The 16267-nt window shown below is 39.0% G+C and overlaps 1 protein-coding gene across 1 annotated transcript in view; it reads left to right on the forward strand.

Moving 5' to 3' along the window:
• LOC130905189 (protein unc-13 homolog B-like) overlaps positions 1-16267 on the forward strand; it is a 92889-nt gene that overhangs the window by 25651 nt on the left and 50971 nt on the right. The window contains exons 6-9 of the mRNA XM_057818332.1: positions 144-217; positions 347-404; positions 802-831; positions 3965-4175. Of these exons, the coding sequence (XP_057674315.1) occupies positions 144-217; positions 347-404; positions 802-831; positions 3965-4175 (373 nt within the window). The remainder of the gene's footprint in view (positions 1-143; positions 218-346; positions 405-801; positions 832-3964; positions 4176-16267) is intronic.

Below are 16267 nucleotides of genomic sequence, written 5' to 3' on the forward strand. Positions count from 1 at the left end.
CAAATTTAAATCAAGATTAATGGCATTATGAATTGTTTCCTGGAGCATGCTGCTGAAAATAAACAAAACAATAAATAAATATATTTAAAAACATAGGGGAATGAAGAAAAAGGCTGACCTGTTTTTGTGCATTTTACCACCAGACATTCCAGAAAATGAGGCACAGTATTGGACGGACAAACTAGAACAAATCAATTCAATGGAAATCCATAATGAGGTAATTCAGATTTATTAAGTTAATCATTCACAGAGTATTTAAAATGTGGAAAATAGTTGCATGCTGTTTGTTTTGTCATGTACTTCTATGCTCACAAAGTACTTGCTTTTATGTTTGTCTCACATTCAGTATTCTCTTCAGGACGACGTGGACAGTCATCCATTACCCCCCACAGCTTCCCAGTGTTGTGAGTAATTCTTACATTTAGCCTCCAGATGGTGTGATTTCTCAAATGTTCTTGTATCACAGGCATTTGCGTGCCTTTGGTCTTCCATTGGGGCATTTTCTTCCTTGACTTTTTATTGACCAATGTTGTTCTTATACATAAAACAGGAAAAATAACATGTTTACTACTTAAATTGGTTCATTCAGTATTGTGTCAACATCATATCAGTCTTAAAGCTTTGCTTGCATGCCCGTTTGATAGCAGATGTCTCTACAGTTATTGGTGGGTATTCACAATTCTTGAATTATTAGTTAACAAAATATAGTAACAATATAAATATGATTGTACTATTTATTTTTTTATTTTTTTACTTATCCTACCTACTTGTTTTCAACTTTTATATTTGCACTTTTACCAGGCAACTATTTCGGATGGGCTGACTCACTCAGTATGTAAAAGTAACACCATTAGCTGAAATAATTGCCCTAGCCAATCCTCAGTGTCCTATGCATGCCATAATTCCATATTTCCTAAGAACATGTTGTCCGTAAAGATTTGAGATAAAAGGTTTACACACCTCTGCTCTAATTCCATTTTTTTTTTTTTTTTTTTTTTTTTTTTTTTTTGGTGATATAAAAACTAAAACAAGATAAATCACATGCATTTTCTACAGTCAATATTTATATTAGAAAAATAATAAATAAAGCAAAAAAAAAAAAACATGGCCTTTTTGAGAGGGGAGGTAAAATAAACAGCTGAGATAATCAGGTTGCATAGATGTGAACATCATCTAATTACATGGGATTTGGCTGTGTTCAGAATTAAACAATCACTTTCAAACTGGGTATTTGACATGAATTTAGTCAGAAAATGCTACTATAACAGATGAACTGCATTTGAAGTTAATCAAAGGTACTTTTAAATTTTGGCTATTGTGTGCTAAATTTGATTTATTATTGGTTTGAAGAGGTAATTCTGAAGACAGTCACTTCCCCAGTTATAAGTTGGCACTGCTGGCCAAAAGTATTGGCACCCCTGCAATTCTGTCAGATAATGCTTTATTTTTCCCAGAAAATGATTGCAATTACAAATGCTTTGGTAGTAATATCTTCATTTATTTTGTTTGCAATGAAAAAACACGAAAGAGAATGGGGAAAAAAATTAAATCATTATCATTTTACACAAAACTCCAAAAATGGGCCGGACAAAAGTATTGGCACCCTCAGCCTAATACTTAGTGGCACAATCCTTAGACAAAATAACTGCGAACAATCGCTTCCGGTATCCATCAATGAGTTTCTTACAATGCTCTGTTGGAATTTAAGAACATTGTTCAATGGGATTCAGGTCTGGAATCATTGCTGGTCACTTTAGAAGTGTCCAGTGCTTTCGCTCAAACCATTTAGTAGTGCTTTTTGAAGTGTGTTTTGGGTCTTTGTCATGCTGGAAGACCCATGACCACTGAGGGAGACCCAGCTTTCTCACACTGAACCCTAAATTATGCTGCAAAAGTTGTTGGTAGTCTTCAGACCTCTTAATGCCATGCACCCTGTCAAGCAGTCCAGTGCCAGAGGCAGCAAAGCAACCCCAAAACATCAGGGAACTGTTTGACTGTGGGTACCGTGTTCTTTTCTTTGAAGGCCTTTTTTTCCCTGTAAACTCTATGTTGATGTTTTTTTCCCAAAAAGCTCTACTTTTGTCTCATCTGACCAGACAACATTCTTCCAAAACGTTTTTGGCTCTCTCAGGTAAGTTTTGGCAAACTCCAGACTGGCTTTTTTAAGTCTCTGGGTCAGATGTAGGGTCTTCCTGGGTATCCTACCCTTTTCATTACGAGGCCGACGGATAGTAAAGGTTGACCCTCGGACTGCAGGACAGCTTGGACTTGTTTGGATGTTAGTTGATGTTCTTTATCCACCATCCACACAATCTTTCGTTGAAATCTCTTGTCAATTTTTCTTTTCCATCCCCATCTAGGGAGGTTAGCCACAGTGCCATGGGCTTTACACTTATTGATGATACTGTGCACGGTAGACACGGGAACATTCAGGGCTTTGGAGATGGACTTGTAGCCTTGAGATTGCCCATGCTTCCTCACAATTTTGCTTCTCAAGTCCTCAGACAGTTTTTGGTCTTTTTTCTTTTCTCAATGCTCCATGTGGTACACACAAGGACACAGGACAGATGTTGAGTCAACTTTAATCCATTTTAACTGGCTGCAAGTGTGATTTAGTGATTGCCACCACCTGTTTTGTGCCACAAGTAAGTAACAGGTGCTGTTAATTACACAAATTAGAGAAGCATCACATGATTTTTCAAAGGCTGCCAATACTTTTGTCTGGCCCATTTTTGGAGTTTTGTGTAAAATGATAATGATTTAATTTTTCTTTTCCATTCCCTTTTGTGTTTTTTCATTGCAAGCGAAATATTAAGATAAGATATTACTACCAAAGCATTTGTAATTGCAATCATTTTCTGGGAGAATTTGAACATTATCTGACAGATTTGCATGGGTGCCAGTACTTTTGGCCGTGTAGGTGCACACACTTGCGCAACCACATAATGTAAGTTGTTTGTTCTATTTAATGTATTCATTTATTTATTGATTTATTGTTTGTTTTGCTTCCCCGTGCACATATTTTATATGTTAAAATATGGATATACAATGGAAATTTTAATATGAGCGTCTTGGTTTGTTTTTATATCCAGAAAATCTGTCATGGGGGTATGCAGACTTTTTGTTCCCATTGTAAATTGGTTATTGATTAAAGTACTGTCCCTTTCCACCTCTTTTTCCTCAATTTTTCCCAACATCCTTTTAACCTGCCCTTGTCATTAATGGTTTTCCCTGCGTTGTGTGGAATGAAGTGAAAGAGTGTCCTAATGTTATAGCTGTTTCAAAGCATTTTCATCTATCCATCAATTTCATATCATTTATGGTCATAGTTAAGATAGAGCCTATTCAACGTAAGATTGGATGAGAAATTGGGTACACATCAGATTGATCATCAGTTGATGAGAAACTGGGTACACATCAGATTGATCATCAGTTGATCGCACATACTGAAAAACAAACTTTTGCACTCGTTGCACTTTTGCACATTGCAGTCATTGATAAATTGACATTTCAGAGAAGTAATCTCATATATTATCTTCTAGTTCTGAAAGACTGAAAAGTGTTAAGCAACGGTTATTTTTCACAGATTCATTGTTGGTGTACTCCACTTTGTGGTGGAAAAGTTTTGTTTTAAACAACTAGTAGGTTTCTTTCTTTAGGCTATTCCTTTTTAAAATAATTGCTCACTCATACAATCTGAAATTATATTCACAACATTTACAGATCATCTGGAAAACTTTCCAAAACAAGGATCATAATAAAGGATCAAAATTAAAATGATTGCAATGACTCTCTGCACTCTGTACTCAGTTACATATATAGGTTACCATATACGTTTACCTCCTTCAAAGGCCGTATTCTCAATTTTTAGATTATTAGAATTTAGATGTAAAGAATTTTGATTTTTGTCTGAAGAACAAATTATTTATTGGTGTTTCAGGATGAATGTTTCCTTTTGTTGCAGCTTTGGATGACCAGGACAGTGCAGTGGATGACCGGGACAGCGACTACCGCAGTGAGACGAGTAATAGTTTGCCACCACGTTACCATACAACAGCTCAGCCCAACTCATCCGTGCACCAATATCCCATTGGGCCTCGTCCACATCACCTTCAAGACTCATGTACTGACTCCCTCCACAGTTTTGAACTGGAATACCGAGACCAAAGAAGCAGGTACCCCTTCACTATGCTATGCCAATAGGTAGTTGATTAGTACAGACTTTTGTTTGTCTTGAATAGACCCAGATATATACCGGAATTATATGGATTATAAGGCACATCTAACTCTAAGACTCTCCCACCAGATTTATTAAGAAATTTCATTTGTTCACATATAAGCCACACTTTTTCGTAAGCCTCAGGTGTCCTCTTTGCATGATGCGATATTTATACCAAAAGTACATTTACTTGTAAAATCCGTACATTAGTAAGTTTCATATAAGATACATACATACATACAAGATGCTTCTCAGCCTGAACGATTAAGATTTTGACTGTCCGTGACGTCACTCTACGCTGGATGACGCCTTTTTGCCACAGCAACCTGTCAGGTTTGTCAAAAATGTGGCCCAGTCTGAACAGGCCCAGATCTGATTTGGACACTTCCTAAAAATAGTGTGAACAGTCAGCACTAAAAATCTGATATGAGGAGGAATCCAATTGGAATCAGATAGGTTGCGTTCAGACTGCAGACATAAGCCGCAGGGGTCAAAGTGGGGGAGAAATTAGTGGGTTATAGTCCCAAAATTACAGTGTATAATAGACCACCGCATTACATCCATCCATGGAGTTTTACTTTATTTTTATGCATTTACTGTGTTATGTTTTTTTTTTTTTTTTAATTGGGACTTTTATAACGATATCTTTATAACACTTATTGAAGCCAGTGACTCAAATTGCAATGATAAACAAAATTGCACTTTTGGTATGAATGTTTGTTCCTGTTTCACCCTTATAAACATGTTTTTTGCTTGCTTTGTTTTCTTTTGCTATTTCTTTTTTCCTTTATCTTTTCCTCTTCCCTAATGTTTTCATCCTTAAAATCAAATCACACCAAACTTAAATTAGATCATTAAATGAAAAAGGAAGAGTCAGAATTATACCTGTAGATTCTGGAATGGGTTTTGAAGACTGGGAAAGCAAATACAGAAGGCGAGGACAGCATCAATTGAGTGACTTTTTAGATGATCAACAAAAAACTGCTCAAAAGACAACGGCATACCCTGAACCAACGATCCTTCAAAATAACCAACAAATTGCTACTATGCCGGTACTCTATCCTGAAGGCTATGACACGATAGATCGCCGGAGAAAGAAAAAAATCAAGGACCCAGGGGCTTTACTCAAAAGAGAAACACACAAAACAAATGAAAAGGTTTTCCCCAAAGACTTTGGTATGCACTGTGGGAAAAGAGGGGATAGGTTTACGTTGCAGATGTCAGAGATGCAGGATGGGGAGCAGCACATTACCCGGCAATACAACAGTGGTCTTCTCTACAAGACAAGAATGTGGGCCAAAAATGAACTTGATAACACCTTAGAAAATTATTTGGCTTACAAAAACGAGCAAGATGCAAGGATGCAATCACTGTATGATTTGGATTCAATGTATTCTGGAGACCATCACAATTCTTTCAGAGCAGATGAAGATATTGATGACTATTCTACAGAAGACATGCCCACAGTGATTACAAAACACACCCAAGATAGAACTTTTTCCTATGATAGCTATGTGGACAATTCACAGGGATTTCATGAAAAGTACAGAAGACCTAAAACTGGGGGATGGGTACCAGAAGCAGGACTTTCCCCTGTAGAAGAACCAAATGAAGAGTATGTTGACCCAATGGATGAGCTACAGTGTCTGGTGGAAACGGTTTCAGAATACCTTGCAGAGAAAGAGGAGGAAATTAGCAAATATGGATCTCTTCCTAAATCGAGTAAATCAAGGCTATCATCTCAAGGAAGCAACAAAACAGATTCTGCTGGAGATGACATCAACAGTTTAAGGGATCCTCTTGGGGAGAGTCAATCACACATTTCCACAGGTATTTCAGGTGTAAGAAATGCTGTGAACTCCTTATTCAATAATCTCACAGACAAAGTTGGGGTGGGGCCCAAACAGTCTGTTGTAGATACAAAATCATCATCTGAAGTGCCGCCACATTCGGGCATAACCAAACTGTTTTCCTTTATTCCTAAATCAAAGAGCTCTGCTCCTGTAGCTGTAGTTTCTCCCGTGGAAGCGTCACCTGAAAATGTGTTCACTTTGCCTTCGCAACCACCATGCAAGGCAAATATACAAAATGAAATTGAGAGACAAATCTGTTCAAGTACTTCAGATAGAAAGGAGCACGAGTTGGACTTTGGAGCCAAACCTCAAGAAAACTCTGTTTTAGGGAAATTGAATCCGTTGAAGCTTTTTTCCTCAAGAGATAATATAAATTCAAGTGAAAACAATGGGAAGCCAAAGCCACCATATTATGATGGTGATTTACAATTTGACAAGACTAAGGTTGTTGTTGTTAAACCAAGAAAAGATACTGTGTCTATAGCTGAATCTGCAAAACCTAACTCTGCTAATGATGCAACACAATCAGATAGCAGCAACTTCTCTAGCCTTAAAAAGTCAATTAGTTCACTGATCACACCTTTTTCACCCAACATATCCCAGGAACCCGTAGCAGCTGTTGCAGTGTATCCAGTATTCGGATCATTTGAAGAGCCTGGACTTCAGAAACAGTGCAAGGATCCATTAGCAGATACTAAGCCTAAACTGCCTTCGCTATCTTCTGAAAATGTCTCATCTCAGCAACAACCAAAGGCAGGCTTTTTGTCTGGATTTTTGAAATTTGCATCCAGTGAAGATGTTAATGTCCCTGGAAACAAAATAAATACAGAGAAATCACAACATGAATCAAATCCTGTAATGCCCAGTGTCTTTAGGCAAAACACTGCAATACCACAGAAAAACACTGAAAAAGGATGGTTTTCTAGCATATTTAACCCTGCGTCTGCTCCACCTGGCTCAAACCCCCATGCTGTCGGTAACCCTCATGTTCAGAACAGCAAAATGTCACCCAGCTTACATTCAAAACACCCATCAAATCTGAAAACAGAAACACATAATCAGATGCAACAGCAAGCTCCAAATCAAAGCTTTTTGTCAGGACTTTTTAAAGGAAGCACCTCTAAGGACTCTGCTTCGGACTGTGCTCAAGTGAAGCAGGTAGTAATGCTTGAGTCAAGTGGTGACCTGTCAACCAATACATTGCAGCATAGCCCACATAAGAACCAACCGATCAAAAGCAGTGCATCTGCAGAGGTACCCAGTCACATTCCCCCACAACAGAAAATGCCTGCTTCAAAAAAGGGTGGGCTTCTCTCTGAGGTACTAAAGTTTTCATCAACAGAAAATGTAGCACAGAATACTGACATTTTTGAAAAGGATAATCACGGAAATGTCCCTTGCAAGTACCCGTCAAATCAAAGAGCAGACCTCAGTAATACAACCCCAAGACAGAATGGCCAACAGGATACAAGCAAACAAAAGTTTTATCGACAACAAACGGTTCCAGTTAAGCAACCACCATCCAAACAAGGTGGTCTTCTTTCGGGCCTTTTTAAATTTTCTTCTGCTGACAGCACAGACACACAAAAGCCTTCATCTATCCAACCTCATGAAATTGTCCTAAGCATCTCAAACCATGAAAAAAATGAAGAAAGGAACATTCAGATGTCTGAACAAAGTAAACCACAAGCTCACTCAAAAGAAAATACTCAAGCCAGTGGTTCTTTGAGGCTGTTGGAGTCTTCTTCACAAAAAAATTTTCAACAATCCAAAATTATTAATGAGACACAGCATCAGATTAACGTGCAAATTAATCAACTTCACCAAGAAGAGAAAGAGACAGCAAATCAATCTACAATGCTCTCTGGTTTGTTTAACAAGTTAACACGATCATCTGAGCAACTTAGAAAAGACACATCAATCGAACAACCATCGTCTCAAAAGAGTCATAGTGATGTGGTCCAAAATAAGACATTGCAGATACAGACACATTTTAATAGAACTCAACAATGCTCACCAAAATATATTGACGATGAGAAGACACCACAAAATACCCAGCAACGTGTTTTTTCTGGTCTTGAAAATAAACCCATTCCTATAGAATATGTTTCCTATTCATACCCCGATCTACCAGGCCAGAGTACTGAAGAGTTGTATCTTTCATCTCAATTTGCAACATGTGCTGGGAAAGGTGCAAGTCAAACTACCAGTCCAAATCATTTAATTCCAAAACCAAGCAGACATGATTTTAAAAGTGCACCTGTGTTAATTGATTCCGATAGTTTAGATTTAAGAACAACAACAACTTTTGCCAGATCACTCTATAGTCATGCAACATATTCATCATTGAGTACCGGTAATTTACCTCAGTTATATTTCTCTCACTCTTATACAAATTCCTCATCGAAGATCATTGAGCCGTATATGTGTGGTAGCATGCCCTCATTGTATGAAACAAAAAGCCAAACCCTAAGTGGCCAACCTTCTCCTTATCAATTAAGTCCGTCCTATGATGAAAACCAGTGGATCCACGGAAGTACAATTTGGCAACAGTTTCAAAATGAATCGTTAAATTCTCAACTTCAAGGAGAGGCCTTAGGGTATTCTCAGAGCAATGAAAATGTGTCATTGCAAACTGTACATCTTAGCTACAATCCTCCAAAGATCAATCAGCATCTTACTTCCTCCACAACATGGCAAGGTGAGATTTATTATGATGATCAAGAAGAGGCGTATTTTCCTAATGGAAATGGGAATGATGGTTCTTACCCTCAAAAATGTTGGACTAGCCATGAAGAGTTGGGGAACTTACAGTATACATCCAATAAACAGGGAATATTGAATTTAACAACTAAACAAAGTACAGCATTGGAGAAATACCATTATAATGACAGCAGCACTTGCAGCTTGAATGGAATTACATATCATGAAGGCTATTATGAGGAGACTGCACCAAGCTTGTCTTATTCGGCTAACTGGCAGCATGAAATAGATAATAACATGATCCATCAAACTCAGTGCAATTTCAGTCAGTCAAATAATTATTCCTCAAATGGGAATAATGACATGGACGATTATCTATACCTTGAAGACTCAGAATGGTATCAGCAGTGGCTTGCACTCTTGGAGCAAGGAATGTGGTGGCCTGCTGATGATGGTGATTGTGGCTACTTTGTTTATACTGATCATGAGTACATTTATGCCCTGCTCACAGATTCTGCAGGTGAATATGTGTATGCATGTACTCCTGAAGACTACTCTTCAGAAAATGCACAGACATGTGATAGCTTTCCCAGTGCTCTGCTTTTCAATGAAATGGTTTTAGTGTGTGGCTTCAAAATTCCACTGTACAATGAGGATGAACTTCTGTGGTTGCCTGGCCAAGATTCTCAGCTCTTTAATGGCCCTTTAGATTTGTCTGCAGCTTTTAGAAAAGGGAATCAGATTATGAACCTAAATATTGAGCAATTTGCTCAGATGTTTGAAAATTCTTTTGCATCACCTGGACAGCAATATGTAGATCTCGCATCTTACACATTAAACAAAGTTCGTATGGATCAAAGACAACCTAACTACCTTACAGAGGACCAATGCAAGTATGTAATTGACCTCTCCTGTCGTAATAAAGACCATCAGGGCCCTGAGTGGAACAGCCAGGAAAATAGATTCTTTCTTGCGCAAAAGGTTGCCGTTTCACTGAATTCCACTGCTACTGAAAGATTGAATCAACAGGTACTTTACAACTGCTATCAGCCAAGCCAAGAACGACGTTCATCAACTGGTGTTACTATTAAACATATTGATGACGTATCAGAAGAAGACTGGAGAAAGAGAGTAACACCCGGAGAAGCACAACCAAATCGTCAAGTCAAAAAGATTTCTTCCCTCATTTCATCTTTTATGGGTAAAGGTCCTGCAGTTCAATCAATTAAAACTAGCGTATCTACTTCCAACCAAAGGGAACCTGATAATACATCTGATAAACATTCTAAAAATGTGTTTTCCTCTGGCTTTCAAAGTGTGAAGGCAAAGATCATCAAAGAAGATAGTAAACCTGCAAGTGCAGAAAAAAATGTACAGGAAAGAATTATGCCTGTATTTTCAACAACAAATCAAGTAACCCATCCCCCAACACAACCTCATACCAATTCACAGAAACAGAGATTGCCAAGGCAGACCACAACAGAGAGCTCTACAGTGCCTTTGGGATTAACAGAAACCCAAATTAAAGGTCGACTTCCTCAACAACTCGTAACTGATCAGCCCAAAGGGATAAAGGTCGAAAAACCTTCTGAGCAGCCAGGGTTCATGAACTTTCTGAAATCTGCGGTGGGATTAGAAGAACCCAAGCAAGAGTCAGAGATGTTGTCACAGCCATCTCTCAATCAGCAAATCAAAACTGGAAACACTGTTTCAATGCCAGCAAGTGCAAGTCCAGATAAAGAGCCAACAGGAGTATCAAATCTATTCGGATCAATTAGCAGCTTATTTAATGTTGATTCTGCTACGCCACCGAGAAAGGATGCACCCAGACAAACGGCAGTTAGACCTAAAGGTATACAGAGACAGCAAACACTGAACCAAAGTTGTACACCTGGGCCAGGTAAAGACGTGCCCTCTCCAAAATCAGAAGAAGTCTCATCCACTGCCAAGGGAATTGCTTTAAACCAATCAAAAGCTGCACCACCTGCTGAACAGACAAAACATGAAAAAATATCACAAACCCCTAGTGGCCTGTTCGGATTTTCAATTGGAGAAATGTTAACTGGATCATCTTCAGCAACACAGTCTGGAGCTACAACTCAAACAACTACATCACCTATAGCTCCACATGAAGAGTCATTCGGTAAAAGTTTTTTATCAGTGTTAAGTGGCTCAAATCCTGTAATATCCACAACTAAAACTGGGCCCTCACAAGCAAATTCCCCAGACAGCACTCCACAACAGCCCAAACTCGAATCACCTGGGAAGAGTATATTAGCAATGTTTGGAGGGTCACATTCCACAGCCCGACCCTCTCAAACAGAATCAAATGCTGGGATGCCACAACAGGAAAATTGTCCTCCAAAAGAACAGCAGACAGCAGGGTTTTTTTCGTTGTTTGGTGGCACAAACAGTCAACAGTCTCAACCTCAAACAGGATCTCTTCTAGGGGGAATAGTTTCTGGATCATCAAGTTCAACCGAAAACCCGATGAGAAGTCTGTTTTCAAAATTTAGCGATCCTAGTCCACCAGCAGCTCATTCAACAACAACTTCACCCCAACAACAAAAAGTAGTTCAGCCACAAGCTCAACAACAAGGTATGCAAACACAGTTAAAACACCAGCCTGAAGCACAAGGCCAACAGACTAGCTCTGTTCTAGGGGGAATATTAGGTGGGCTGTCTAATTCAAGTGAAGGTACCAGAAAAACATTTTTATCCATGTTTAGTTCGACCACTGCCCCTCAAACACCAGGAGCTGGTGGAAATACTGCAGTACCATCCAAAGAACCCACTAAAACTGTACGCTCTGGTATGTCAGACATTGGTACACCCACCCAGTCAACTGCTCAATCACCACCTACCATTACCTCAGCTTGCAAAGCACCACCAAAGTCTTCCCCAAGTCTATTGGTTTCAAACACTTTGGTACAAGAACACACGAATAAAGTTTCAAACGAACACTCAAGTCGCAATGAAAAAGTGGATTCCAAAGAACTCCAATCATTTAGTAGTGATACGTTTGAAGTTCAATGCACTGATATTTCAACAAAGGAAACAAATTCGGAAGGTTTAGCTCTACCAAAAGAAAAAAATGCTAAAACTACACCCGAGGATGTGGCTCCCCCTGAGGAACAACCAGCTATGGCCCCCTTGTCTAGTGTCAGTGGACCAGGTCAGACATCATCAAAAACAGGATTCATTTCAGAAAGTCCAGCTAAAGGCTTGCTTTCATTATTTTCTGGACCGAGTAGTGAACCCAGTGAAAGCCAGCCAGGTTCAAAACCTACACTAAATACATCTGGATCATTGGGCCCTAAGGACACCCAATCTAAAAGTATATTTTCTGTGTTTGGAAACACCTCCCCCCAAACTGGGTCTCAGTCTGGAAGTTCTCTTTTAGGGGCCATGTTTGGAGGCTCTTCAACTCAAACATCTACATCTCAGCCTGGAGGATCATTACTTGGTGGATTGTTTGGAGGACCTAGTCAGCAGTTTACTCCACAAACTGCCCCAACAAAGAATAGCAGGACAGCGGGACCTCAAGCAGGAGAATCTTTAATTGGAAGCTTTTTTGGTGGGTCCGCATCTCAAACAGGTGGATCTCAAACAGGAGGGTTAATTTTAGCTGGCATATTCGGAGCTTCAGCTGCTTCATCCACAACAACACAGGGTAATGGGGCTGTTGGTGGACTAGCTGGTGAGGCTTCTACAAAAATTTGTGTTCCTCAAAATAGTACACGTGTAGTGGTGGGAATTGATGAAAGATCAGTGACTGCACAGGAGTCTGACCATTTACAAGAAACTTCAGTCACATCTCAATTACCTGGTACAAGTTTGCTTTCAGCATTAAAAACTTCTGTTTCGCCTGCATCATCCACACCATCAGCTACACCAAATTTAGATGATCGGGAGAAAATCACTACTATTTCTGAACCAACTTTAAGTTCATCTCTTATACAAAAAACATGTCATGGCAATAACACAGATTTAGGATCAGTTAGTCAAGAAGCTCTTACCATTGGCCATCAAAGCAAAGAACATCAAGAAACATTGCAGAAAGATAATATTACAGATATTCTTTCAGAAGAAAATGTAATGCAAAATCATGGTAAAATAGAATACCATTGTGATAAAACAGACAAACATGCCGAAGCAGTTAATGATGCTGAACCTGCAGGAGTAAAGATTGCAAAAGATGGGTCTGCTCAAGATGAAACACCATTTAAAAAAGAGGAGGAGATGGTAACCACACCTGTGGTTGAAGTACCACAAAAGACACAAGACGAAGACAAATCGTTTAGTAGTTCATCAACAAGTACCGTTACAGGCCTTATGTCCTCCCTTTTTAAACCGATAGTGTCTTCCGAGACGGGTACTCAAGAGAGAAGCTCACTTTTTGGACTAGGAGGATCAGTACCTCAAGCTGCTACAAGCCAACCTGGACCTTCACTACTTGGAAGTATTTTTGGAGGTACTAACAATCAGACGGCACCTCCTGCCTCAAGTGGAAATTCACTTGGAAACTTAATTAAGGGTTCTGATTCCCATTCCAGTACAAGTAGTACTGGACCCACTACCGGAGGGTCAATTTTTGGAATCTTTGGAGGGCAAACCACAGCGAAGCCAAATGTTACAAAGCCAGGTGGGCCATTACTGGGTGGGCTGTTTGGAGGGCCTGCCACAGCAGCACAGCCTACTAGTTCTTTTCTCGGAGGAATGTTTGGAGGCCTCACTTCCCAGAATGCAGAATCACAGACTGGAAAATCAATTATTGGTGGTACAGGAGGGGCATTCATTGGAAAGGGACAGCCACCCAACCAATCTCAATCAGTGCAAAATGAGAAGGAGCCAAAGATGATTACTCCTACACATGCACAAATTATACAAGACAATTTGGCACCAAATGGTACCCTGAAAACTTCCAATAAAATGGATGACTCCAAACAAGCAGATTGCACTGAGGAGAAAACTAGCATCATGACAAGTAATGCCATGTCACCAGAGGCTGCTTGTCCAGACTCAAGTATTACCACAACTAAATGTGAACTCATCGATCAAATAGATGACACAAAAAAAGAAATGTCACCTGTTAAAGAAAATGTCACTCTCGAAAACCCTATTTTCACCAAGGAAAAATCTGCATGTGAAGATAACAAATCTAGCCAAACAAATAATTCTAACACTGCGAAACCTGATGACAATTTTCAAAAAGAGGCAGAGCCATCTCAAGCTAAGGCTCTTTTCGGTTTCATATCAACACAGAGTGATGCCGCAAAATCGCTTGGATCTTTTTTTGCACCAGCAACGACAACTCCTTCAGCAGGTCCTCAAACAGAAACGGGCAGTTCTCTTTTTTCGGGATTGAAAACATTGTCTGGAGGTTTATTTCAAGAAGAAAAAACAATTACTCCTACATTATTTCGGTCAAAGGTAGGATTTCCTTGGCAAACAGAGCCGCTAAAGCAAACCTCAACTCCAGTGATAACATCCCAACCTAAGAACAGTAGCAAGCCCACAACTGGTGAAACACATCAACTGCAAAACGTTGCCACATCTGATGCCTCAAAAGCTGAATCGGTAGGTTCCACAGATGAGGTAGCCAACCCCCAGATATGCATTTCCACCCCTGACCTAGATTCCCCAACATCCTTGCCCTTAAAAGATACCAAAATCCTTGTAGAAACAAACCCTTCTTCAGGTACTACCAATGAAGAGCCGTTGGACAACCAGTCAAAGAGGAAACTGTTGAAAACAAAAAGGCTAGTAAAAGTATTATAAATGTCCATGTTCCTTATATTTTTGATAACGTGAGATTTTTCCCTCCATATTACTCTTTTATCTTTGCTTTTCAACCCTCACTTAGTTATAATGTAAATAAAATTAGCCTTAGATTAATTTAAAGCTTATTGGCAATCTCTGCTATTTTAAAAGGCTTAACAAATACAATTGAGTTGTGTGTTCACACCCCAGTTAAACATGATTCCAAGGCCAAACACATTTTTACTTCATTTAATATTGTGAGAAGTATGATAAATTCAGTGAAATATACTGTATGTATTATGCCCAATTACCTGGAACACATTTGATTGTTGATCAGTGTTTGCAACCCATACTGGTGAAATGAGATTTAATTTTGCTTGGGCTCAGCAGGGCCTCTAGTAACCAGTGTCTTTGGCTCTTAATTTGACGGTCATTTTCAAATAGTAATACATTATGTTATAATATTACTAATTATCGTATTTTTGGACTATAAGTCGCACCTGACAATAAGTCGCACCAGCCATAAAATGTCCAACGAAGAGGAAAAAAACATATATAAATTACACCGGAGTATAAGTTGCATTTTTGGGGGAAATGTACTTGTTAAAATCCAACACATAGAACATATATGTCATCTTGAAAGGCAATTTAATATAAAAATACGATAGAGAACAACATGCTGAATAAGTGTACAGTGTACAGTGCATGAACAATGAAATGCGAATATACTGTTTTCACCAGGACGCTACGGCTCGGTCCTGGCTATACAGCGAGCTAAACTCCCAAATGACGATGCTGGACATCCGTACAATTTGCTGAATCAATTTCGTCCTCGATACCAAACAGGTTCGCATCAACGTAAATAAATGATAATTAGTTGCTATTACAGCAATGACACAAACGGTTATCATGCGTTCGCTAGCATTAGCACATCATTCAAACAACCACACAACTGGCTCTAAGTGTCCGATCGCTGGTGGAAAACACACAACAACAACAGAAAAGATGATACACAAAGGTGTTGCCTCTGTAGACGTAGGTTCGCATCCGTGTCTCTCTCCGTGCGAGTGCGCCCCCTATGTGGGCGTGAAAGCGCCACAAACTAAAAGCATGCATTTCAATATATAAAAGTCAATAATTGAATCAAACACACATTGCCAAAGGCAGAACGCGAACGTGGCCATAGTTATTAAGTTATTCAGATAACTATGGCATAAAGAACATGCTAACAAGTTTACCAAACCATCAGTGTCACACAATGTGGTAATAATTTCACACATAAGTCGCTCCTGAGTATAAGTCGCACCCCCATCCAAAATATGAAAAAAAAATACGACTTATAGTCCGAAAAATACGGTATATAGATGTTTACAACATAGGTGAACTTTACGAATGTCTAATTTGTGGACTTGTTTTGAAGTCTTCCATATTTATGATTTGAGATCTATTACTACAACTCTATTCACTCTTTACATACAGTAAATATATTAAGTATGTGTACTAAGTAAGTAAGTGTACTAAGTCAGTTACCAGTATTTTGAATTCATCCAAATACTTTTATGCATCTAATTTGCTGTCGTGAGGATAAAGTTCTACTGCAGTTTTTATTTGGCCCACTGCTGAAATATGCGAGTATGATCAGAATTTTTTATTCTTGCATGTAGGTGTTAAAAAAACATTACTCCTAGAAGTTTATGGTAGTGTTTCCAACTATTTTAAGTTATGAGAT

The sequence above is a fragment of the Corythoichthys intestinalis genome, chromosome 17, assembly GCF_030265065.1.
Source record: "Corythoichthys intestinalis isolate RoL2023-P3 chromosome 17, ASM3026506v1, whole genome shotgun sequence".
Lineage (NCBI taxonomy): Eukaryota > Metazoa > Chordata > Actinopteri > Syngnathiformes > Syngnathidae > Corythoichthys > Corythoichthys intestinalis.